The following is a 26,805-nucleotide window of genomic DNA, read 5'->3' as shown; positions in this document are numbered from 1 at the left end:
CGGCTGGAGCCCTGACGCACTGTCGCGGCGGCGGGAGAAGCGTTTCCGGTGGTGACCCAGGCGGCGCCTAGCCGGTCCTGCAAGTGGTACTGGAGGCGGCCCGCGGGGAGAGGTAGGTCTCGGGCGGCAGCGCGGCAGCGATGGAAGGCAGCGCGCAGGGAGCCTGGCGCAGGGGCACGGGCTCGGGCAGGGGTGCGCGTTCCGGGGCCGGCTCCAGGGCGCCCCCCGGCCCTGCGATCACAAGACCCCGAGCCATGCTTGGGCCAGGGGTCCTTGCACCTTGGCAATGCTGCCGTCGGCTGCCTGGTAACTCCCCGCTCCAGCAGCCCGAGTTCCCCTGAGCTCTGCAGATGGGAGGGGGCTCACCACGCACACCCCCTGCCACGCTGTCCCTGGTGGCAGCCACGAGGAACTGAGTGGGGAGAGCCCAAGATGGCTGCCGCGGGGACAGGCCCCTGGGCACACGGTTGCTAGGTAACCAGGTGGCACCGACCCCCCGCGCCCCTCGTGCCCCTTCCTAGTTCTTGGCTTGTCCTGGGGCAGAGAGGCTCTGCGGTCAGAGGAAACCACGGGCCCCTGCCCTAGAACTCGCAATCCAGGAGCGAAGAGATGGGCCACAGCCTGGTCTGGGTGGGGGACCTTGCATTTCTGTGCTCTTCTGATCTGTCCCTGCTGTCCCAGGTCTCCAGCCTTATCAGAATGCCAGTCACCGCATTGCCTAGTAAATGTGTGCAGGTGATTTAGGTCCCTGTACTTTTCAGTTCTTCCAGCGCTGTGAGGTACTTGTGCTGCCTTCCTAATCCAGATGAGAAAGCCGGGGCTCAGAGAGGTTGAGTAATCTGCCTAAGGTCACACAGCTGGCCATCAGTATAGCTTCCCCTAGGCGGAGTTGTGTAAATTGCCCCCCTCACGCACACGTCCTTTGTTAGATGTGCCCCTGTGATTTTCCTTGAATAGCATTTGTCAGCAGTTGAACTGAACTGTGTTTACTTGCTTTATGCTCTCCTTGTGGTCAGGCCTAGGCTTATCTCTGCTCACTGGCCTCTGCACCCAGCAATGGCCTGCACCCCATGCACACTCAAGGAATAGCTGCCGAGTGCCTGACCGAGACCCCGAGCTCTGCAGTGCTGGGGTGACTTCCCCCTCTATGGGCCACTGCCTTCTGGACCCCCGGGGCATCTTGTTGGTGATTTTCTCAAAGGTCTCAATCTCTTCTGCCTCACCCTCTGGATTTTGATTTGGGTGGTTCTAGATTTTCTCTTCCTTTGTCCATCCCCAGTTTACTGAGCTTCCTCCGTGTCCTGGGCATTGTAATAGGTGAAAGGGGGTACTCAGGTAAATAAGGGGGCATTGCTGCTGTTATGATACTGGACTCAGACCTGACATACAAGAGTTATAAGAGGAGAGGGAGCTCTGTGGGAGGGTGAGTGGAGGCTCCACCCAAAAGTGCAGGCCCTCAAGCAGGTCCCTTGTCCCCTCAGGACTGCAGGCACCTGGCTCGCCAAATGGTGGTGGTTGGAGAGAGGGCGCAGTCGGTTCCACTCAGCTCCAGTATGTCGTGGCTCTGTACTCACCCTGGGCTAGGCAGAGCGAGCAGGCTCCAGGGCCCCGGGGGCCTTCAGGAAATGGATGGTGCCCGTGGTTGCAGCTGTCAGAGAGGAACCTGTGTAGCAGGACTGGCTCTGTTCAGCGATGGGAACATATTTAGAACACGCTTAATATTCTGTAAAAGTTTTCTCAAGTCCCCTGTGGATGGGTATAGAAAAGTGCCAAGTGAAGTTGGAACATGTGACAAATCCATACTGAATTATAAGAAGTTCAGAGCCATTCAGTTTTGTTTTGTTTTTAATCCTCACCCGAGGATATTTTTCCATTTATCTTCAGATAGAGTGGGAGGGAGGGAAGAAGAGAGGGAAGCATCGACGTGAGAGACACATTGACTGGTTGCCTCCCCCACGACCCCGACCAGGGCTGGGGACTGAGCCGAAACTGAGGTTCATGCCCTTGACTGGAATCGAACCCGTGACTCTTTGGTCTGCAGGCCAATGCTCTAACCGCTAAGCCAAACTGGTGAGGGCCAAAGTCATTCAGTTTTTAGTTAACTTAGGCTGTTAATTTTCAGATATTTTCATAGGTTATATAATTTGTGAATGGATTCTTTGAAGTGGGTAAAATATTCAACTGAATACATCTGAAATATAACACATTGGTAGTATTTTATCATTTTTACGGGCTGATGCCACCACCTCAAGTAGAGACCAACAGAATTTTTTTTTTTTAAATGAGTAAGAGCTTTGCCCATCCTAAAATATTGATTAAGAAACCCAAACCCAATATCGATCTCGAGGACTGGAATATGGACAAGGATTGTGTTGTTACCTGGGTGTTTTAAAGGTAACAGAAAAGTGGGGTCTGCGTGGGGGGCGGCAGGTGGGGGCAGGGAGAATGGTGGGGAGAAAGGCAGCAGGCAGTGATTCTCCGTGGCTGCCTGAGTGGAGACCGGATGCCCTGCACACAGACCTCCCGGAGCAGAGGGGAGGGTGCAGCAGCCAGCCACTGCCAGTGGAAATGCCTTTGGGAGAATGTCATTCTTTGCACAGGGTTTTACTTTCTGGTCTAGAATGTGGTCTCCTGTGTGGCCACGCCCATGAGATGAGAATGCTGTGTGTGGATGACTGGCTCACAGCCGAGCAAATAGGGGGTTTGCTGTTCAGGCCTTTGGGTTGGCCGACTGCCTCGGCAGACCTGCCTCTGGCCCCCCAATGTCAGGAGTGTGGTATCAGGTCAGACAGAAGAGCAGCTTCCAGGCGGTATCATCTGGGGCATCGAACTTGTTTTCTCTGAGTAACTATAAAATAGGGGAAATTCTCATAAAGGGCTGAAGCAAGGATTAGCACTCTAATAATGCATGGCAAGGCCCGGCTGGTGTGGTCAGTGGTTGAGCGTCGACCCTGCACCAAGAGGTCACCGGTTTGATTTCCGGTCAGGGCACATGCCCAGGTTGTGGGCCCGATCCCCAGTGGGGGGCATGTAGGAGGTGGCCAGTCGATGTTCTCTCATCAATGTTTCTATCTCTCCCTCTCACTTCCTCTCTCTAAAAATTCAATAAAGGAAAAAATATTTTTTTTAAATAAACAGGGCAACCAGACTCTTCCTTACCTCTTTCAAACTGTAGTTGTTTTAACCAAGTTTCCAGTTTAATGCCTTAATTGTCATTGTTAATCTTTAGCCAGGGTTAAAGGTCTATGTTACTAAGTTCCTGACAAAGCACATTCTCTACTAACTTACTTTCTGTGTAATTGTGGAAAATTCCTTTTTTCCAGTAGTGAAGCAGTTCCCTGGCATGTAGCTCAAGGTTTGAAATAAAGTTTATCTTAGGGAAAAGTTATTGTTCTCAGACATTTATGACCATCTTTTTGGCGCTCAGGCAGCGAAGCTCCATTCTGCTCCTCCCCCACCCCGCCCCCAGCCAGTGCATCCGTGGGCTGGGCTCCAGCCACGAAGGACAGCAGCTTCCACTCCCGGAGACCGGCTTGTTCGTGAGGACCCTACCTTGGTCTGCAAGGCCCAGTTCACCAAGGTTCATAAGGCCCTCATACAGTTCAGCTCGCTAAGCCTACCGTGAGCCAACTCCGGTCTCCATCTCACGGATGAGAAAACTGAGACCGAGGCGTGCCGTGTGGCCCCCAGTGACATGCCTGGGCAGAAGGGGAGACCCGGGACGCCAACCCAGATCGCTGTGGCTAAAGTCCAGTCTGATCACATGGGTTGCCAGGGTAGGCACTCAGCAGGGCAGGGAGCCCACACAGACAGGGACCAGCCAGGAGGAACCGGCCCAGCAGCCAGTGCGAATGGCCACGGAGCCACTAAATATGCACACTGCCCCCACAGAGGGTGAGAATCTGCCTTTAACTGGTAGGGCTTGTGGTTATTACTTACTTATAATTTTTAAAATTCTTTCTAACATAGTGTTTCCCAAACTTAACTAATCATAGGGTGCTCTTGGTATACTTCTTAAAGATCAGATTCCTAGGCCCCACCACAGCTGTTGAATCAGGATCTCCAGGGAGATGCTTTTTTGGTCACAACCACCTGTCCGGGAGCAGGGATTCCAGAGCCCAACAAATGAGGTTAGCACCTCGGCACCAACACTTACTTGAGCACGTTAGCTAACTGCCCCGGTAACCGAACTGCCACGAGGATTAGAGAGGTAATGTGACAGCTTAGACTGAGTGGTCATTAGATGTTAGTACATACTACCAGGCAGTGTCCTAACTTTGCTGATAAAGGTCCTGAAACCTGGGGCCGAGGGATACTGTCTGCAAAGTCACAGTCATCAGTGGAGCTGGGATTTGAACTCAGGTCTGTTGCCTCCATGGCATACCCCTCCCTCGTCACCTCGGCGGCTTCTCAGGATCCAAATTACAGCACAGTTAGGGAGATGCTGCTTGGAGCCAGGAACTCAGGCTCAGCCAACCAGCTGGTTCGGGAAGCTAAACTGATCACCAGTGACTAACTGGAGCTGACTGTTCACCAGCCCTGAAGGCTGATGTGTGAGGGGAGATGGTCCAGGGCTGAGGAGTCGGGGGTGGCCCTCACCCTTGCACAGCTGTGCAGTGACTGCGACATCTAGCCTAAAAGAGTGGGATATTATTTTTAAAGTGACTTGGAAAAAGTCACAGCTCCATCCACAGCTCAACAGTTTCCTTAAGTTTTCTATTTAAAGTGAGAGATGTTTGACTCTTCCTTTCACTCAGAGGCCCTGGTACGTTATCAAATGCCCTAATTACACTATTGGTGTATGTCCGGTAACTGGGAGGCCCGAGGAGAGGGAGGGGGACAGAGATGGGAATGGCCAGTGGGTGGAGCAGTCAGTCAGAGCATACACATTTATCCATTAAGTTCGACATCCTTTATGGGTGCGGTTCGTGGTGCCCCAAAACAATTACAGTAAATCAAACATTACTGAACACAGATCACCATAACAAATACAATAATAAGAGAGAGTTTGAACTATCGCGAGGATCACCACACTGTGACACAGACAAAGTGAGCATATGCTACCAGAAAATGGGGCATCACTTGCTCCGGGCAGAGTTGCCACGGCCTCCGATGTGTGGAGCGCTGAGGCCGATCAGGTGAGGCCTGCCTGTGTTTCAGTGTCGGGGACCGCCGTGACCGGTCACCGCCCTCTACCGTCTCTGTTCTGGAATCTTGCAGCCTCTGTTTCTCCTCTACACCCCCACTCCATCATTTCTTTGCATCATGAAACCTGAATCTCTTGGAAATCAGAAACCTGCTGATGTGATGTATAAAGCAAAACATTTCGCTGTTGGCCACCTGCAGCTACTAACCCAGCTGGGAACTGGCCAGGAAGCTCCTCCTGGGGAGGCTCCACTCGGCCCACGTGTGGCTGTGCAGGCCACCATTCTGCCTCTTCCGTGGCCTCTCTGAATTTCTGAAGCCGTTTCAGTGGTTTTGCATCCCTGTCAGAGCCTCAGATAAACGTGGCAAAGAGAATGTCCTCCCACGGATGTCTTCCCATTATCTCGGTGGTATCTTTCACCTGCGTCAGGTGTTATAAAGCTAATGAACTCACTTGCACATTCCTTTTTATGTTTTTTTAATTTTTTTTTCCTTTATTGATTTGAGAGAGAGAGACATCGATGAGAGAGAACATCGATTGGCTGCCTCCCGCATGCCCCCCATGAGGATTGGGCCCACAACCTGGGCATGTGTCCTGACCGGGAATCAAACCTGCGACCTCTTGGTGCAGGGGTCGACACCCAGCCACTGAGCCACAACAGCCAGGCTCACTTGCACGTTCTTGAACACGTTCTTGGGAGTCGTGTGCAGCCCATCGAGGTGAGGTGAGGCATTGCTCCTATCCTGCCACGTCTGCCTCGGAAGAGTGATATCTTGTTCTCTGAAACTTTCTCTGGACCCACTGTAGTGTCATGATCATTCATGCTGTCCCCCAGTATCATCACAAAGCTGTGCAACAGAATGACTTCCCCCAGTGTACCCCGCAGCAACTCCACGTTGAGAATCATCTGTTGTAAAGCTGTGTTGGAAAAAAGCCACAGGCCCAAAATGGAGTCACTTGGGCTAAGCTCACGACATCAAACCAAAACTTAATAGCTGATCTAATTGCTGTTTTGACCTTTCCCAGGGATGTAATCCTAACTGGTCAGTCTGGAATGTTCTGGTCAGCACCTGTGACGTCATCTGCCCAATAGCCCCCTTTCCAGTCCCCGGGGAAGATGAGTTAGTCTTTTCTCTCCTTATCCCTGCCCCCAGTCTGTCCAGCTCGGAGCACCTCTCTCCTTGCGAGATGGGGTGCTGCCTGGTTTGTGAATCATTCAGTAATGCCAAGTAGATCTTCACATTTACTCAGTTCAGTTGTTATTTAACAAATGTCACTATTCATTGTCATGAAATACTGTCAGAACGACAAGGTGCTCAAGAACACCTCTCTAGAAAGAGGTGTGATCTTTGACTAATTTCAACTTTTGTTGGGGGAGGGGAGACAGCAGTTCGGACCTGGGACCACAAGACCTGGGGTGCTGCAATCTTTCCTGGTAAAATCAGACTGCAGGGAAACTGTACCCGTTCCTTCCCCCCCCCCCCGCCACCCCAGGGACTTCACCCCTTCCCACGATGGTGTTTAGTCCCTTCTGCTGTTAGAAACAAGAAAGGTCGTTGGACCAGACTGCGGCAGTTGATGTTGATTGTTTCTCCCAGAAAAAGTTTCAAACATGAAAACCATGTTACTGTTGATATTAGTTTTAACTTTTTCTATTTCTAGTTTCTCTAGCGTATTTCTAGGTTTCCAAAAGTAAGGACTGATGAAATACCATGGTACATGGGAAATTATTGAAATTTGGTTGAGATTTAGGACAGACTTAGTTTTGGGTTTAGATGATTTTTCTGCTCTTAACAGCAGAATTATTTTGGAAGTAGGAACACACATGCATCTTTACTAGGAGACTGAGATGATGAAGTTCCTGAATGTGCATCGACATTGTAAGTCTTCGATGGACTTGTCTCCTTGTCCCTAGTCCAGGACCATGTCTGGGGAGCTCCCACCAAACATCAACATCAGAGAGCCTCGATGGGATCAGAGCACCTTTGTGGGACGCGCCAATCATTTCTTCACTGTGACGGATCCCAGGAATCTCCTGCTCACCAACGAACAACTAGAGAACGCCAGAAAAATCGTGCATGATTACAGGTAACATCAGTGGCTGTTCTTTCTGGCTGACTGTGATAACGGATCATCATGTTAGCCTATTGTCTTTAAACCTTCACTTAGCAATGGAATCCTTTTTACAAAAAAAAAAAAAGGAAATAGGAAGATGTGTTTTACCCCCCTTTGCTGACCCTTAACACAGGTGTCCAGGGGTCATAGTACCCTGAAAATGAGACAGCCCCCCCGTTCATAGGTGCCAATCGGTGTGGTCCCTTTTGCACAGCACCTGCCCTCTCCCGTACCCCCGCCTGCATCTGCTGCCCCCTAGCATCTCTCCATCTCCAGATGGAGAAGCACACGCACAAGGCACAATGCCAAGGATTAGGGCATGCTGGTTGCTTCCGAGATAACGCCCCAATGAATAAACACCACAGGTAGGAGCTCAGATGCGAAGGATGCTGGGGTAAAGGGCTGCAGGTTGGGGGCCCTCCATCAGCTCAGAGAGCCGGCATCTGGCGAGGGAAGGGTGACGCTCCAAGGCAGGGGTCGTAGCTTTCTCCCTGAGGACCATATAAGACCTGTTTCTGGCTTTACGGACCACAAAAGATTTCTGTTGCATATTCTTTGTGTTTTGGTTTTGGTTTATTTTAAATAATCCTTTTAAAAATGTAAACATGAGCCCTGGCTGGTTTGGCTCAGCGGTTGGAGCCTCGGCCTGTGGAACAGAGTCCCGGGTTCAGTTCCTGCTAAGGGCACGTACCTCAGTTGCAGTTTGTCCCCAGCCCTGTTTGGAGTCGTGTGGGTGGCAACCAGTCGATGTATCTCTCTCACATCGATGTTTCTCTCTCTTTCCACCCCTCTCTCCCTTCTGCTCTCTCTGAAGATAAATGCAAGAATGTCCTCGGGTGAGGATTAAAAAAAATGTAAACATGTAATACGTGTAAAAGCATTTGCCATGTGGGTGGTTAGGAAGGAAACGGGCTACTCGATAAACTCAATTGAAAGCGCTGAGCCTGGTCAGGTGCCACCCGGTGCCAGTGAGGGCGAGGGCGAGGGCATCGCGGGCCTGAGGAGAAGGCCCAACGGAGCAGGCGGGGAAGGCAGCAGACATTCTGGGGAGTGGACGGCCTGTGGGCCTGGGAACAAAGCTGTGAAAGGAGGAGGAGCTGAGATGGAAGGGAGGAGACAGCGGGAGGAACGACCCCAGGGGAGGAGAGAGGGGAGGAGAGGACGGCCCCAGGGGAGGACAGGAGACAGCGGATGGAACACAAGGAACTGTAACCTGTGAGCGCAGAGCTGAGCCCTCGCTGGAGGCGGGGCCGAGGACTGAGTGAGCGAAGAAGGGACGCGGAACGGACGTGGACAGTGGCCTGAGACGCTCCCCACGGGTGGAGGTCAGCGGGGGGGCTCTTCCTGCAGAGGGCCGGCTGGTAAATATGTTAGGCTCTGCAGGCCAGTCTCTGTTGCATAGTCTCCTTTTTGGTTGGTTTTTTTAATCAACCCTTTAAAAATGTAAAACCATCCTGAGCTCAGGCCATTCAGAAACGGGCCCTGGGCTGTAGTTTGTCATCTGACACAGGAGAAGGTGGAAGGTGTGGAAAGGGCACGTTATTTAAGGGGAACAGGGAATGGAGAGTGAACGTATCTCTAGCTGACACTTCGAAAGGAGAACCCAGAGGAACGGAAAAGCAGCAGCACTAAGTGTGAGAGAGAAGTTCCCTCTGGCGAGAAAACACATCCACAAATTAAAGGGACCCATCAGGCAATTTTTTCCTTTTTTCTACAAAGAAACTTTAAAAAATTCCATTAACATCCAAGAGCAGGGGGAAAGGTACTTTAAAAAGCATGTCAGAGAGTTCTCAGTCTTTTCCTCCATACGCTGAACACACCAGAAGACGGCGAAAGAGTGGGCGCAGCGTCCTCAGGAGAGAGCACTGTGACCCTGGGGTTCCACGCCACATTGCACTTCTTTACAAAGGCCACAGAAAAGTATGCAAGAACATCCAAAATAAATTCCTCAGAAATCCTTCTTTTTTTTTATCCTCGCCCGAGGACATTTTTCCATTTTTTGTTCAGGTAGAGTGGGAGGGAGAGAGAGGAACAGAGAGAGAGAGAGAAACATCGATGTGAAAGGGACACATCGAGTGGCTGCCACCCGCACAACCGACCAGGGCCGGGGACAAACTGCAACTGAGGTACGTGCCCTTAGCAGGAACCGAACCCGGGTCTCTCAGGACCACAGGCCGATGCTCTAACCGCTGAACCAAACCGGCCAGGGCCAGAAATCCTTCTTGAATGATCGGGAGATGAGGCAGAATTGAGTTAGAAAATAGGAAATCTGTAATATGTGGAGGTTCCTCGAACAGTGAGAAATAATGTTGTCATGTGACTCAGCAACTCTGCTTTGGGTGTGTAGCCAGAAGAACTGGAATCGGGACCGGGCACAGACATCTGCGCACCCTTGTTCTAGCAGCACCACTCACGGTAACCAAGAGGCAGGCGCAGCCCAACGGGACGGACTGAGGAAGACGAGTGGCTGGGCAAACTGTTAGACATGCAACAGGACAGTATTCGGCCTTAAGGAAACTCACCAGAATAGAGGCACTCTACAACACACGGACCTTGAAGACGTTATGCTAAGTGAAACAAGACGGTCCCCAAAGGACAGGTGCTGTGTGACTGCATTAGATGAGGTCCCGAGACAGGACAGTTCAGAGGCAGAGGGGAGGGCGGCGGTCGGGCCGGGGAGGAGGGAACAAGGAGTCGGGGCAGTTGGTCTGGGGAAGGTGGACAGGTCTGAAGGTGGGCCATGCTGCGGGGACGGGGGGACACTGGATGTGCTTAGTGCCACGGTGCTGTACACTTACCCGTGCTTGAAATGGGAAATTGTGTGTTATCTGCATTTCACCACAATTAACAAAAAGACGAAAAAGAAAACCTTAATATGAATGGACTGTAAGATTCCAAGAAGTCCTGGAGCGAAGAAGGCAGTTTGATGCCCTTTCCGGGACTTACACTTGGACCCTTTCTTTCCCATGACGTCTGCGGACATCCGAGAGAGCACACCCAGAAGCGCTGTGCCGCCAGGCGTTCTCCTTACGTCGGAGCAACTCAGGGTGCCTTTGTGTTCACCAGCACGTGATACGTTCTGGAAGCCCCAACCAGTGCCATGAGACATGGCAGAAGAGGGAGGACCCGGAGATGCTGGAAAGATGAGAATGTTTTTTTGGTAAATGATGATATTCCCAACGATCACGTGAAAAAAACCCCAACAGAACAAATAAAAGAATGTGATGAGGGGCTGCTATCACACACACAAAAAGTAGTTTGTAACCTATACACCAGCAGTAATCAAGTAGATAATATTTTTTAATCTCACCCATAAGAACACAAACTATACAAATAAAATATCTGGGAACAGACTTACCCAGAAGTGTGAGGTGATTTTACTAGAGTCCTGGGGTCATTAGGGGTGGGGGGGCTCTGTAACTGGAGAGATGTGCCGTAGGCTGGAGAGAAAGTCTGACTTTGGTGGGGTGTCCGTTCTCTCCAGAGTGATACAGGTTCAGCTAAATACAGTTGGGATCACTTATAACAGCACCAGCCCCCTAAGGGCTCCCTGGAAGGGTGAATTAGTATGATGAAGGCATTTTTAAGAAAGAAGAGAGTGAGGGACCGCCGCTCTCCCACAGCTCCACGTGAACTGACATTAATGTGGGTGCTGGGACCACGAGATGGAGATGTAGGTAAGGGGAACCCCACAGAACATCCAGAGGCAGGCGCGGATTCACAAACTCTCAACCGTGACGAGGAGATCATTTAAATCTTGGTACTAGAATGGCAGACCAGCCACTGGAAAGTAAAGTTAAGCAAGTTTCACATATTTGTATCTTTTTTTTTTTTTTTATCCTCACCCGAGGACATCTTTGCATTTATCTTCAGATAGAGTGAGAGGGAGGAAGAGAGAGAGAGAGAGAAACATGACATCGATGTAAGAGAGACACATCGAGTGGTTGCCATCCACACGACCCCAACCAGGGCGGAGACAAACTGTATCCGAGGTACGTGCCCCTAGTGGAAACCAAACCCAGGCCTCTCTGGTCCGTGGGCCGACGCTGCAACCACTGAGCCAAACCAGCCAGGGCACATATTTTTGTATCTTAAGATAAATTTCAAATAGATTAAAACCTTATGTGACCAAAACCAAACAAACAAACAATAGTGAACATTTGTATAACCTTGAAGTGGGTCAGGCCTTTCTGGGCAGAAACTTGATTTGTTCCCACCTGACTACATAAAAATGAAAATGTCCAGGACAGCAGATAACACAGGTCACGGAATCATGCACAGTGTGTAAAATGCATACAAGCTACCGAAACAGAAATGCTGCGTCTGTTGCTGATAAAAGTAGGGGACGGAGAGGAGACATTTCAAGTTTTAATGTTTTACATTGCATTTGTCTCAGCAAATGCACCCATTTCTTTCTACATAATCTTGAAAGTGGGGATAGATTTATTTATGAGAATATTTACTTCCTCATTCTTTAGAAATGGAAACATTTAGAAGCAATTAGTGTCCACCAATAGGGGTCGGTATAATACACTGTTTTACAGTAGTTTTTAAATGGATCATGTACTCATTTCCTGTGGCTGATGTGAAAGAACCACAGACCAAGTGGCTTAAAACAACAGACATGCATCTCTCCCCGCTCCCGAGGCCAGAAGTCTGACATCAAGGTGTGGCCAGGCCTGTGCCCCCTCTGAGGCTCTAGGGAGAGTCCTGCCTTCTTCCTCGATTTCTGTCTGTCGTCCATGGCCTTGTTTCTGTAGCTGCACATGGCCTGTCCTTGCATTTGGGCCCCCTCCCAATCCAGCACAACCTCGTCTTAACTAATGACATCTGCAAAGACCCTGTTTCCAAAGGAAGTCACATTCTGAGGTTCCAGGTGGACAAGGTTGTGTGTGGTGGGGGGTCACACAATATTCAGCCCAGTGCAGATGATATAGAAGAATATCTAAAGATGCAGAGAAATGTTTGCAGTCTTACTGAATAGAAACGGGGATGGGAAGGCATCAGGTGTGGTGCGATGCCTTAAATAAACACGTCGTGTAGCCAGATCCCAGAAGGACCAGTGTTCCCCAGAACATCCCCGCGGCGCTGAGCAAGTGAGGCCTGAATGTGATTGTTGTAGTCAGTTTTGTGTTTCCTAATTTTTTAGCAATGAACATGTTTCTTTGACAAGGAGAAAAAAATAATGAGACTTTCTAATCTAGGTTTTCAAACTATAGATATGAAAATGAATTATTTGATTGCCACAGCTTTTGTCTAATTGGATAAAAATATTTTAGAGTTTGCAAAGTTCAAAATACATTTTTAAGTATGTCATTGAAAACTGAATTTTGAAGTTGACTACTTCCCTATTATACAAAGTATGTTTTTGGTTTTCCAAATAATAGATAATTTAAGATATGTGGGCTTGAAATGCTCATTTTAAGCGTCTCCTGTCCTCTGTTATTACAATGTCACTGACAGGTCCTGGATGGGCCTGTCGCTCCATCTGGGCTGTCACTGAAGTAACGGAAGCCTGGAACCCTTGCTGCTTGCGTCCAGACCACTGGGGAGGTGTTTGACATGAGCACTTGTGCTTTGCTTATTGTTTTCTTAGACAGGGAATTATTTCTCCGGGTCTTACGGAAAACGAACTGTGGAGAGCGAAGTACATCTATGACTCAGCTTTTCATCCTGACACTGGTGAAAAGATGGTTTTGATAGGACGGATGTCCGCTCAGGTCCCCATGAACATGACCATCACAGGTTGCATGATGACATTTTACAGGTAAGTTATGGGAAGTTGGCAACAGTTTGTTTTGTATTGCAGAAATTTAGAGTGGATTTTTGTAGGTAAATAATGTTATCGAAATAAATACGATTTCAAGTTGAGTTCCATTCTGTATAGGTGTAACTCTAGGGGTTTGTAGTACCTTTCTCCTTCGCTGAATAGTATTCTCTCCGTTGTTCAAAGTGAGGTTGAATTTTTTTCCTTAAAGCTTAGACCCAAAAGAAAATGAGACAGAAAAATGAAATAAAAAGTGGCCACGCAAATTCTTCCCCAGCCGTGCGTATGACATCAGTGTGGGTGTATGGGTGCAGGTGGAGGTGCAGATGAGACATTTCGGTCACGTGTGCAGTGAGGAGGGGTCGGGACTACTTAGCCTACAAATGTTTTTTCTCCCAAGAAAAGGGACCTGACATTTACTGAGTGCCTACTCTGCCAGGCTCTCTACAAATTTAAGATAAAGTGTGTGTTAACTCCATCCTCACTGTGACCCTCTGAGCTCAGTGTCACTTGTTTCTAACAAATGAGGAAACTGAGAAGCAGAGACCAAAAAAAATCTGCCCAGCCACCAGGTCCTAAGCCTTCGACACAGCATTCTCCTGTCTCCGGTCACCTCCTCTCTGGTCACTGGGGTTCGCGTTTCTGTCCTGCACAGCGGCGGCCACAGGCGACGGCGGCCCTGTGACAGCCGCTCTGTTTCAGGACTACTCCGGCGGTGCTGTTCTGGCAGTGGGTCAACCAGTCCTTCAATGCCGTGGTCAATTACACCAACAGGAGTGGAGACGCACCCCTCACTGTCAAGTAAGGCTGCTGATGTCCCCGCCCGCTGCCCCTCCAGTGTTCATTCCATTGGGTGGTGCTCTCCTGAGCGACAAGTACGTCGTGGGGCAGTTTTCAGCAGTGGCCCTTCCCTCCCACCGCCAAGGTCACTGTAGGAAGATAGGTCTTCCCTCCGCTCGGGCTCTTCTCCCCACAAAACACAGCAGCCGCTCAGGGCTGGTCCCCGTCTCCCTGTGTGTGTGGACAGACGCCAACGTCAAAGGTAGTGGCGTCCACAGTGTGATCTCTGCAGAGGTCAAGGGGGCTTTTATACCTGATATTCTTAAACATTGGTCATCGATGGAGCTAAAAAGAAAGTGAATGGGTTTAAAAGTTTGCCTCCCTGAAAAAAAGTTTTAGACAGGCCAAAGCCATCAGTTAACCTGAATTTTTAGCATAACTTGTCTAACATTTCAGTGTTTTGTTGTATCCCTTTAAATTGCTTTTGACGGTCTGTATTCTTCCTCTGTTGTCACGTGTCACAGACGATACGGACTCTGCAGCCAGCGGTGTTCACATCTGCCCTGCACCCAGTCCTCGAACTGAAACGTATTTCTAATAGGAGGGAATTGCTTGGGCTTCGTTGTATTTCAAAGATGAGACTTTGAATTAGTTTTTCTTTTTATCCTCACCCGAGGACATTTTTATTTTTTATTTTTATTTTTTTTATCCTCACCCGAGGATATTTTTCCATTTTTTGTACAGATAGAGTGGGAGGGAGAGACAGACAGAAACATCGACGTGAAGGGACACATCGAGTGGCTGCCACCCGCACGACCAACCAGGGCCGGGGACAAACTGCAACCGAAGTACGTGCCCTTAGCGGGAACCGAACCCGGGTCTCTCCAGACCGCAGGCCGACGCTCTAACCGCTGAGCCAAACTGGCCAGGGCCCGAGGACATTTTTACATTTATCTTCAGACAGAGCGGGAGGGATAGAGGGAAGGAAAGAGAGAAACATCGATGTGAGAGAGACACATCAACTGACTGCCACCCACACGACCCCAACCGGGGCCGGGGACAAACTACAACTGAGGTACGTGCCCTTAACGGGAATCGAACCCAGGTCAGTCTGGACCGTGAGCCGACGCATTAACCGCTGAGCCAAACTGGCCAGGGCAAGACTTTGGAATTTTTATAAACTAAGATATCATGTTAAGAAGAACAGCATTGCATTTTTACTTTCAGTATGTATCTTAATATTTTGAAAAGTTTTTTAAGCAATCGTGCCACAAACATTTAGGCCAGCAAGCATTTTCCCCAGTGTGCCGTGTCCTCCACATCCACAGCTCCCTTCCCTCCCCGCCCTGCTCACACCTACTCCACGGTCCCATGTGCGCGGAGGTGTGAGGTCCTCCGTGAGGATCCCCTTCCTTGCCCACGGGTCTGCTTCCTGCTCTCTAGGTTTCTCCGCCTGTAGACAGTGAAGTGGTTTGCAGGCTGTGCGTTCTCATCACGCCCCTTCACATTCGCCCATCATCCCTTTAACAAGGGCAGGGCCAGCGTGTCCTGACAACACCCGTTACGTGTGTGCGCTTCTCTTTTCAGTGAGCTGGGGACAGCTTACGTGTCTGCGACCACTGGCGCCGTGGCCACTGCTCTGGGACTCAACGCATTGACCAAGGTGCTCGGGGCCTGTCCCATGGGAAAGCTTCAGATTGCTTCTCGCCTGCCTGGCTCTGAGCACTCCATTGTTTTCCAAGATAGTCGAGTCCTGTGGCTTTCTTCTTAGCCGTTATCTTTGACGGCATGTTTTCATTGTGTCTGCCTTGGGAAGGGGTGCCACCCATAGCCGAGACCCTGGTCTGTGCCTGGCCATCCTTAGTGCTAAGTTAAGAGCTCAGTGCTCACCCACCAGAACAGCCCGCCTGAGGCTGTGTGGGCCGCGGGCCTCAGGCCACACCTCTGTAAGGGGGGATGAGCCAGCCCCTGACCCCAAGACTTTGGGACTCAATGCTCCCCTCCATTCATCACACTCAGCTGCCAAAACATCTTAGAAGTCGCATATGCCCAGCTAGACATACAAAGATAGCTCCAGGAAATAGTCTGAGAGTGCCGTCGGCCCGAGTTTCCGTACAGACGGGACCGTGCATTGCCGGCAGTTTTCAGGAAGCAGTAAGTGTTGTCATTCAGGAGTCAGGGAAGTCGGCCAAGCTCTTGGAATTCTCTTCCGCAGCACGTGTCGCCACTCATAGGACGGTTCGTGCCCTTTGCCGCGGTAGCTGCTGCTAACTGCATTAACATCCCGCTGATGAGGCAGAGGTAAGCCATAGGACTTCTAGACATGGCTTGTGCTTGACCACAGAAGATTCTTGTAAGAATTAGCTTTGTTGAAACTTTAAAACTTACTTTAGCATTTACAGGTAAAATCATATGAGATTGGGGACCTGCCTGAAAGTAGTCTGGAGTTGGGGTGCGGACGGAGCCAGCTTAGCCGCCAGGTTGCGAACTGCCGGGCAGGCTGAGGGCAGGAGGTTGGCACACTCCCTGCGCTTCCATGTAACAAAATGTTTGCAAGCCTGTACCTCAAACCCAGATTTCACTGTGCCCGGGCTAGGCCGAGAAGGCCTGTAACAGAAAGTTTGTTCTCTGGATAGGTCCTTCGTTTCCCCTAGAATTGTCTTTTGGAGTTTAAAATATACTAATCTATATCTTTGGAAGTATTCTTTTTAGAACTGGCAAAAATTAAAGGAGAAGAAAGAATGGGGAAAGGCATTTGGGGATGGATCATGAGAAACAGGGTAATGATAGGAGCTCTGATGACAGCGTCAGTAACTTGGTACCGGTTTGCCACAAACACCCCCTAGCGCCCTCTGCTGGCGACTCCCCCGGGTCCTCCTCAGGTCACTTGGTTCTGCCTGGTGTCAGATCTCTCTCATTGGGAAAGTCACTCAAACTTGCACAGCATAACAATCATCCTTCCTCTCCAGTTAGTATAGTCATCCTTCGAGTCACATTTTATTTAAATTGCTACCCCTCCTCCCTTTTTAAAATAAAGTTACCATGTTATTTTACTTCTGTGCCAATCACACAAGGACTAAACTTGTTCGTGGTATATAAAAAGATACTTGTTCTTGCCCAAAATGACTCGAGTGGGTGATCGGATGAAATGGGGACTTGGTCTTTCCAGTCGTTTATGAAGCATCTGGGAACATCTCGGCATGCGTTTTGCTCTGTAGGGAACTCAAAGTTGGCATTCCCGTCACAGATGAAAATGGGACCCGCTTGGGCGAGTCGGCACAGGCTGCGAAACAAGCCATCGCACAGGTGGTCGTCTCCAGGATTCTCATGGCCGCCCCTGGCATGGGTTAGTACGACTGTCATCCATCCATTCATTCAACAAATACAAATTGGAAAGGGTTTGTGCATCCATGAACCAAAAATATCATTCCCCTGGGTGTTGGCTCCTTTGTAGGTGAGAATACCGGAAGCTGAGGCTCAGAGAGGTGAGGTGACTCTTCCGGGGTCACACAGCTAGCAAGAGGTCTGCCGGGCTTGAGGCAGGAGTCTCAGCGTCTGCTGCACAGGCTGCCCAGCCCCCGTGGGGGCGGCGTTTGTTTTATTAGTACAGGAGGCAGACCTCCTGATGTTGGCGCTGTTCATATTTAAAGTCTAGTGCAAAGCTCTCTTCAGGAATATAGGACTTTCTGTTTGGAAAAGAGCGTTACATTATTTTTCAAAAATCTAGAGAATGGAAACAGCAGATTATTTTTTCAATCCTAAAGTATTTTAAAGAATTCTTACAAATAGTCTCACTCTGCCACTATGAAAATAGCCTAAAAGTGATATGAGCTTTTTGTCAAATTGTTGAGGAAAAAATATGAGCTGAAAATAGACATGAAATAAAGATTTAAGTGGGTCTGCTTTCACTTCCAGCCATCCCTCCGTTCATCATGAACACCTTGGAAAAGAAAGCCTTTCTAAAGGTAAGCCCTGGTTCTGTTTGTCAATGTCTCTGTCCTTTCCAGCCCTTTCCAGACCTCACACCGTGCGGAGCATTTCCTACGAATTTGAAGGCCAGTGGCACTTGGCCACTTACGTAACTAAAAAGATGTTTCCAGAACATTTCATTCCTAGTCTCAGATGTTTGAAAAAGCTCTTGTAAACGAAAAAGTGTTGCCTGTGTCTACCGAGAGGTTATGACTCAGTCATCTTCACCTTAGCTAGGCAATATGATGGAGGGTGTGAATTTGGAAATCACAAGTCAATATCGACACTATCAGAAATGAAAAAGTAATTTGCAGGTTGCTTCATGGAACAGTGAGTTTGGTGCCCCGGTTTATTTTTCTTTGAAGAGCATATTTAATAATTCGTTAATCTATCAACTGCATCCCCCGTCCGACAACGTCACAGGATGAAACTAACCAAGAGATCTCAGCGCTTTCTCCTCGCAGCGTCCGTGGCTCGGTGCAGTAGCTCGTGCTTTACCTCGGTCCCCTGTTCTTTCTGGGAAGACTTGGGATGCGGAAGAATTATACTCCCCCAGCTTCTTCCTCTAGCAGGCCTACATGTGGATATGAAGTGTGCAGTAGCGTGTCACTGTGGCTCTCTAGTGTCCCATTGTGCCTCGGAGCCTCCCCAGGAGAAATCCACAGGCCCCTGGTTCCCACCCCCAGGGCGCTGCACCCTCAAAAGACCTCTGCAGACCTGTTTGAGAAGTAGGGATGAATTTACAGGGGGGCTGGAGGAGTCAAGAGGAGGGGTCACATCCAGTGTGAGTTTCATGGGCTAAGTCAGACTTCGCCAGGATCCTTGTTACTGACCTTTCCACTGAGACCCTCTGCCTTTCCTTTGCTCACGTCCTCTGAGATGACGGGCAGCTGCCCCGTGCTAACGGGAGCCCGGGGTGCTGCAGGCAGGCTGGCAGGAGCCCCAGTTCACCCTTCCACAACAGCTCGTTCAGAACCTGGCCAGAGTAGATGTCACGTGTCTGGGAAGTGCAAGGACAAGGATTTAGCGTCTCCTTATGAAAATCCTTCACCAGACGGAGCGAGGTGCCCGAGATCCAGCATTTCCTCTCCTTGCTGTCCTTTGAGGGTGGGGCTCGGTGGATCTGTCTCCTCTTGACAACATCTCTCCCTTCCTCTCTAGTCCACGCCTCTCTCCCCTCACGTTAACCTGTGCGATGTCCTCTCTCACCGGAGGAGTCTTCGGGGACCAGGGTACGCCTTGCACACAGCCCTTGGGATCACCATCTAACCGCTTGCATTGACTCTTAACTAAATTGGCTGATGTCATGACAACCAGCTCACAATTTGGTTGCAGCTATTTCTGTGGCCTTAGTTATGGGACCATCAACCTCATCGCTCTTTATAGTGTATATGTTGGTACCACTCCTTTTGTAAACTAAAAATCTAATAGCACTTATTCTCTGAAAGACTAACTCAGTCATTTCCATTAAAAAACAAAAACGTGACAGGCAAAGTGTCTGACGCCAGCTCATAGCTTGAACCAGACGGACAGTAGCTCAAACCAAGAAGGAAAAGCTGCGGGGGCGGGGGTGTTGGTGGAGCCTCTGCTCCATCCCAGGCACCGGCCCGCTGTTCCGTGGGTGTGACCTGGCGGGTCCTCCCCCGCATGCTCTTAGGAGGCTGTGGCAACCCTCGTGTTGCAGACAGGGACACGCAGCTGGAGGGTTGGTCTGCCGGCTCCCCACCGGTGGGAATGAGCTGCTAGGGCAGACACGGCGCCAGGCTGTGCTGCCTCCCGGCCAGGAGAGGCATTATAGCTGAACACGGCGAACTCTCCACCTCCTGGGTCCAGCCCAGCTCATGTGCGAGGGAGAACAGGGAGAAGCCGCTTGGTCTTTGCATGTGCGCTTACTGACGGACGGGGTGTGGCAGGAGTCCAGACTGGCATGCTGGTTGCAGTGTCCCCCGGACTTCACCGATCACTTTCCATCTGGACTTGTGATGTGGAGACGTTCTTCCAGCTAATCGGCACAAGAAATGGTCTCTAAGAGCTTTATAAAAAGTATTCAAAATAATTTATGTCTCAACACAGAGGTTCCCGTGGATGAGTGCGCCCATTCAAGTCGGATTGGTTGGCTTCTGGTGAGTAGAGTTCCTTTGAGATCAATAATTTATTTTTAAAAGATAAATGTGCAGCATATGAAAGGGGAAGGAAGGTGGAGATAACATGGGACCCAGTTTTGAAAATGAGACCATCCCAGAACACCTGGGACTTAGGGGCCCAATAATTAGCTAGAATTAAACTGTCTTTAGGGAAACCTACAACATTTGGGGCTGTTTGCACGATTCTTTGAAACGCCTCGGGTTTTGTTGTTTGTTTTAATTATTTGGCACTCCTGGGCGTAATAAAATGATACAAACAGAACATTTTTTGTGTGCATGTGGGGCTCAAAGAGAAAAAGGGAGTTGTTAGAAAAGTAAACTAGAAAAAGAATCTGAGAAGTCAGCCATTTCCAAGAGCTCTGATTTGTCTTTTTTCTTTTAAGTCTGGTGTTCGCTACGCCCCTGTGCTGTGCTCTGTTTCCCCAGAACAGGTATGTCTGTTACTCTTCCCAAGATCATGGGTTTTAATCCGAGAAACCAGGTGAAGACACGGGGCTGTTACTCCATTTCACTGGTGGGGAAGTTGAGGCTCCGGCAGGTGAAGGAAGCCAAAGTACATAAAACCAACAGCTGGAGGCGGAACTCACATGCACATCTGTTCAATTTCAAAACGCTCTTTACCCAGCCCTTTGCTCTCTGCTCCTGATCTGTCTGAAAATGCCTGTTTTTTGTAGGAGTCAGGTTAACTCTGGGGCGAACTTGCTTTTATAAACATTTAAATGCAGTTCACTGCCGTCCAGCCTGTCGGCACCTGCACCTGCCGTCCGATGCATCGGCATTGAAGCCCCGCCCCCAGCCCCAGGGACAGCACTCCGCCACTGAGCTTGGGGCGCTGTGTTTGCTTCCCTTACCCCACTTGGTTTTGTGCTTTAAAAGCCTCATTGTGCACTTTCGTCTCAGGCTGCCCTCGCGTCCTGCTTTTGACACCAGAACTGGACTGACCGGCATTGACTCAGCTTCGTATAAATCTAGGTCTTCAGCCGCCTGCGCTCACTTCCAGGCACAGAGCAGGGCCGTTTGTTGTGTGGGTTCTGTATAAGTGTTGCCCAGTTTCTGCCTTGTGGTGCCTTCCTGAGCTGACAGGTCCCGGCACGAGGTCTGTCATGCTTCGGGCTTTCAGAGTAGGCTTCGGATGAGGCATTCTGTCCCAGAACGACCTTTCTCAGGTCCTTCCACCTGACAGCGCCACCTCCTACCTGCCCGTCCTCTTCTGTCTGCGACCCTGCCCTGCCTGAAAAGGAAAGCAAACCTGTCACCACCTTGGCGCGGGCAGCCAGACTCCTCTGGACAGGGCAGGACCTTCCAGGCCCCACCTCTGCCCATTAAATAACTGTGCTTTCTCCCTGACTCCAGCTCCATGTCTGTGACAAGCCTGGAGGCTGAGCTGCAAGCCAAGATCCGAGAGAGCCACCCTGAGTTACGACGAGTGTACTTCAACAAGGGGCTGTGATGCAGGGAGAGACCCCTCCGCCACAGCCCGCCCAGCCTGGGGGCCTTGGTGAGGAGGTCCTGTTCCCCCGGCTCCCCCAGGCACAGGACCGCTCGAGACCCACGTTCGCCTTCAGAGTCCAGCTGCCACGTACCGCACAGCACTGGGGGCGGGCCAGGCGCCCACACCGGTGGCCCTCTCACCCCGAGTCCTGCCACATGGACAGAAACAGCCTTCCTGTAGCTTTTATAGTCATTGCTCAGAGAGCACCCTGCCCTCACCTCGATTTTTAAACAGCACTGTTAGGCACCGAGCAGCTGTCCAGAATGTGCTCAAGGAACTGACGAGCAGTCCGTGAAAAGGAATCTGGGTAATATGTTGCATTTTTATCCCACTCTTGTTTCAAAACAGGGCCATCTAGGTAGTGATTTGGGAAAACACGGGAGCGCTGAGGCTAAGCTATAAGAAACGACTCGTACATATTAAGGGCCGTTGGCCTCCAGTTTGGGCAGCGGCAGCCCAAAGCAGACGACGAGTCCTGGGGGCTCGTGGGGTGAGACCTTCACATACCTCCCGAGAGTCACACACAGACGCGCGTGGCGAGCCAGCCCTGCCCTCGAGCTGTGTGCTCCCGGCTGGCTCTTAAATGTACTCTGTTGTACCCTCTTACACAAACGTTATTCCTGTTGACTTGATACTCAGTTATTTACATCAGATAATCAGATAACTAAAATGCACGAATGTCAGGTTTAGGACGTTACTCAGTACTGGTGCTGGTGTATGACTGGGTGGACTCTGATTTGTCTGACAGTTTTCAGAAGTGAGATTACAGCTCCAGCCCCCACATGTCTTTTCTTGTCCTCATAGCTCTCATTGGCTTTCCGAAAGAACAGACATAATGTGTATGAACCGTGACTGAATGAATTTTACTTGAAGGTTGTGTATTACATTCCATCCTGTTTGGAAATAAGGACTCCTTGGACCACTGTTTACATCATCTGTAGTAGTTTCACATTTAATATACTTCACGCGACAGAGATTGTGTTTCCGTCCGTCGATGTTCAAAGGCGCAGGCAAGGTGGTTGTGCCCTTGCTTGTAGACTGCTCGATTTCCATTGTGATTCTGAGATGCGTAAGTGGGAAAATGTAGAAACTAGTCTTGGCAGGTTTCCCCTGACAATGTGACCACGCTGATTTCCTTGTAAGGAGAATGGTGTGCCTCGTGTCTCTGCAGGGCGGGTGGGTCTGAGCTCTGGGCCTTACCTTACGCCACCAAAATGTTCCCATTTCGGTTTCCTGTCTTAAACCCTATGAAGCGAGAGAAGTTCCCCATGACACATTCTGGCCTTGCCTGGGTTCGTTGCCACAGATGCTTCTGTTTAAAAAGTAGAAGCCTGAAGTTCAAGGCAGATCTTCAGGGGGTGCTTCAAGGGTGCTTTTAACAAGAACCCAGAGCACGTGGAGCCCCTCTCACCCGCCCGAGCTAATTGCAGAATTCTCACCCAGGTCACTGGGGGCTCCATTTCAGAATCCTTGCCTTTGCTGAAAAATTAATAGCTGGGAAGAAGGTTGATGAACTAAAATTTTTAGACACTGGGGAAGACGTGATCTAAGCATCGTTATAAAAGGGATAATGAGCCTGGCTGGTGTGGCTCAGCAGTTGAGCGTTGACCCATGCACCAACAGGCTGCCGGTTCGATTCCCGGTCAGGGCATATGCCCATATTGTGGGCCCGATCCCCAGTGCGGGGCATGCAGGAGGCGGCCAGTCAATGTTCTCTCATTGACATTTCTGTCTTTCTCTCCCTCTCCATCTCTGTAAAATCAATAAAGAAAAAGAAGTTTAAAAAAAATATATATATATATATATATATATATAAAAGAGATAATGAACACGGAGCTGTGTCTATTTGAACATTATTTATGGATGCTTCCAGCTCTTGATGCTTTTACCTATAAACACCTACTGTCTGGTTTAATCATGGTTTATGAAAAGGAACAAATGAGCCAGGATTGGCGGCCTTTGCTAACCCTTGGACACCCTTTCCCGGAGGAAGTCCCGGCGGCCTGCACGCCCCAGTGGGCACGAGGAGGTACGCACGCGCCGACCGGCGGTGTGCCCTCCAGTGTTGGGATCGATGTCTTGTTTCAGTTCAACTGGATGGAATGTTAAATAAACTCAGAATTAAAGTAAATTCTTTTATTTGTAAAGAATAATGCAGTTCCCAGAGCTCTGAGCTTCATGGGTCAGTTTGAGATTGACTTGTAATTGTCTATGAATTTACACTTGGCCCTCACCAGATTCCGAGTGAGCACCCGGTTCAATGCCGCCACACTTAGGGACACAGCATCAACAGGCTCGCGAGGGCAGAGACTTCTGTTTGTCTACTCCCGTGTCTCCACACCCAGAACAACTGGCCAGCCAAGGGTCCGCGTGATCATGGGGTTCAACCTGGGCTCTTTCCAGGAATCTGAAAAAGTGTTCTCACGTCTCCAATTTCCAAATGCGGAAAATAATCCATTTCGTGTCGCGGAAAGGTTGTTTCCAGAATGTGGAAGAAACAAAATGTGGGATTTTTCTGGGAACAGAGCTGGAAACAACCTGATCTCTGGGAGTCTCCAGGGAAGCGGCTGTGAGCACCAAGTCCTACCATGTCCCAGAGCCAGCCCTCTTGTTCTGGAGGACCCCTCCGCCCCGGGCCTTCCCGAGCAGAAACAGCTAGGGCTTGTTAATCCACAATGCGTCCATAACATCCCCATTTGTAAAGAGAAGGAACTTGAGGCTCAGAGAAGCGGACTGACTTGTCTCATGTACAGTGGCCCAACCACCATCTGAGTCCATACCTGTCCAGCCCCAGGTGCTTCCCACTGGGCTTCCCAGCTTCTGCAGCAGCAGGAATGACTACAGCCAGCTTTGGTAGAACATGTCATGATCGTCCAGTGTTTTTTGGCTTGCGTCACTCCTTGTAATACTCCCAAGGGTTCTTCTGTGCATCATTTCTATTAAAAATTTGTGAAGAAGTAAAATCACTTGCCACAAACCTAACTTGGGGCAGTCAAAGGACTATGAGAGATCAATTCACACACACACACGGTCTAGAGGACACACAGAGCTCAAATGAGTACCCACTCAAGGTTAAAGTTAGGTCTGTGAGGCCCTGTCCAGATAGGGTCCCCATTAGAGTAATAGGAGCAGTGGTCAAAGTGTGCTCCCCAGGCCAGCAGCTACGGCATCACTGGGAACTGGAAATACAGGTTCTCAGGCCCTTCCCACACCTCCTGAATCAGAAACTCTGAAGGTGGAGGCCAGCCAACTTTGCAAGCCCCGTGCGTGGTTCTCATACATTCAGATTGAGAACCACTGGGTGGGTGTTAGGACGAATGCTGTGGTTGGGTTCAGTCGTGAACCGAGTCAGGCTAAGCTCTCTAAACTTCAGTTTCCTCGTCTGTAAGATGAAGATAAGACTACTTCCCTCTAAGTAACTGTGAGAATCCAGCGAGTATTAGTAAAGAGACAGCACTTGTCCCGGTGCTGAGCACCCTGTACATTCAGCCCACATGTGGCCCCGGGGGACCAAACATCTGACCACACAGTTGGTGAGTCTACCAGGAAACAGGCCGTCAGGGGACTGCTGGTGGGTGTGAAAGTTGCGTCGATTCCTCTACAAGACTGTTTGGTTTGACAGGATCTATAAACATTTACGAAAGCACAGATACGAATCAATCCCTCAGTACAGGGCGCATACGGGAGGCAACCGGTCGATGTGTCTCTCTCACATCAATGTTTCTCTCTCTCTTCTCTAAAATCAATTTAACAAATATATATCCTCAAGTGAGGATCACAACAAGAAAAAAGAATGAATCCCACAGATGAATATACCCCGGTTCATGGAAGGCATGACCACAGGGGTCAGATGGAAGAAGGGGAACTTTGGAGGATGTTTCCAGAGAAACCACCAGGCAGGAAGACAGTGAAAGTACACCCAGCTGTGAGGTCATCCTTTCAAGAGAGGATAAATGGATACATAACGGCTGATTTTTACAAATATAAACTAAACTGAGAAGAAAGACTCTCTCTGGATGGTGGGATTATACATAATTTAAAATTTTTCTCCTTTATGCTTTTCTGATTTTGCAGATTTCCTTCTGCTTCTGAACTCAGGACATATTAAATGCTATGTTTTAAACACCCCTGCAGATGATAATCTTATCTTTCCAATAATAAGTGCATTGCTATATGTAAAAGTGATATAGCCCAGCTGGTGTGGCTCAGTGGTGGAGCGTCGACCCAGGCACCAAGAGGTCACCAGTTCAATTCCCGGTCAGGGCACATGCCCAGGTTGTGGGCCTGATCCCCAGTGGGGGACATGCAGGAGATGGCCAATCAATGTTCTCTCTCATCGATGTTTCTATCTTTCTCTTCCTCTTCCTTCCTCTCTCTCTCAAATCAATAAAGAAAAAAGTATTTTTTTAAAAAAAGTTATATTAGCAGGCTATATAACAAAATGGTTAACAGTTGGTGTCTCTGGATTTACAAGTAATTTTTATTTCCTATAGTTTTCTGGGTCTTCGATTTTCTGGAATGCACCTGTATCATTTTGTAACTGGACAAACGTTAAGTTCGTCCCCAAACCATTGCTGTGGTTTGGGAGCCCCAGGCTGGGGAGAGAGCCGCAGCATGGAGAGGCGCCGCCAGGGGGCAGCATTGCCTGCAAGATTGCGCCGCAGGACTGGGAGCTGAACGCAAGTGGCTCAAAGCCAAAGTGGTATCTGGATTTCCCAGGCCAAGTCAAGAACAGGGTAGAAGAAGCTATGAGAAAGACATGATCTCGCCAGAAATGGCAAACTAAAGACACCAGAAATGGATTCATCCACTGGGGCTTATTGTACCCGGTCCCTGAATTCCAGTGGGAGGGGGCAGGGTTGGAACACAGAACAACAGGAGACCAGACCCAGTCTGTACCCTCAGGACCATCAGTGCTGTGACACCAGCCAGGAACCCTGCTCAGGGGAGGACTTTGGGGAGTGGCACCTCAGCTGACACCTGGAAAGATGAGTAGGAATTACTACGGGAGAAAAGGGGCAGGAAAGGAACTAGGGCTTCTGGGTAGAGGGGACTGCCCATTAGAAGATCTGGAGACCAGAGAAAGCAGGGCTGGATGTGAGCAAGGGAGGGCTTTAGAGAAGATCCGCCAGCTTCCTCCGATGCCTGGGGAAGGAGCGCCGTCTGCATCTGCAAGCCGGGCTCACTCTGCCGGGTCTGGTGCAGGGGGACAGCAGTCCAGGCCTAGCTCTGCCACTCACTATTTTCCTGACATGGGTCAAGCCAGTTGCCCTCTCTGAGCCTCAATGTTCTCATCTGTAAAATGGAGACAGTAAAACCCACCTTAAGTCTTATTGTGAAGATTCAAAAGGGTAAACTGGGAACTCTTCATGACTTTCCTTCCCTTGACCTT

At 49.7% G+C, this 26,805-nt stretch overlaps 1 protein-coding gene across 5 annotated transcripts; it reads left to right on the top strand.

Annotated features, from left to right (window-relative positions):
- SFXN1 (sideroflexin 1) lies at positions 1–23,049 on the top strand. 5 transcript variants are annotated; one of them, XM_036240700.1, is made up of 11 exons: positions 1–112; positions 7,062–7,234; positions 12,858–13,028; positions 13,731–13,829; positions 15,396–15,471; positions 16,024–16,109; positions 17,027–17,154; positions 17,724–17,773; positions 19,851–19,900; positions 20,305–20,352; positions 21,275–23,048. In XM_036240700.1, the coding sequence occupies exons 2-11, from the start codon at positions 7,071–7,073 to the stop codon at positions 21,369–21,371; spliced, it is 969 nt and encodes a 322-aa protein (XP_036096593.1). In that variant the 5' UTR covers positions 1–112; positions 7,062–7,070; the 3' UTR covers positions 21,372–23,048. The 5 variants fall into 5 exon arrangements, with proteins under 5 accessions (XP_036096593.1, XP_036096592.1, XP_036096590.1 ...); XM_036240699.1 differs by lacking the exon at positions 1–112 and adding an exon at positions 2,231–2,394; XM_036240697.1 differs by lacking the exon at positions 1–112 and adding an exon at positions 4,058–4,130.
- The last annotated feature ends 3,756 nt before the right edge of the window (positions 23,050–26,805 follow it).

Source organism: Molossus molossus, unplaced genomic scaffold (genome assembly GCF_014108415.1).
Source record: "Molossus molossus isolate mMolMol1 unplaced genomic scaffold, mMolMol1.p scaffold_m16_p_4, whole genome shotgun sequence".
Lineage (NCBI taxonomy): Eukaryota > Metazoa > Chordata > Mammalia > Chiroptera > Molossidae > Molossus > Molossus molossus.
This window is presented reverse-complemented; position numbering and strand designations above follow the sequence as displayed.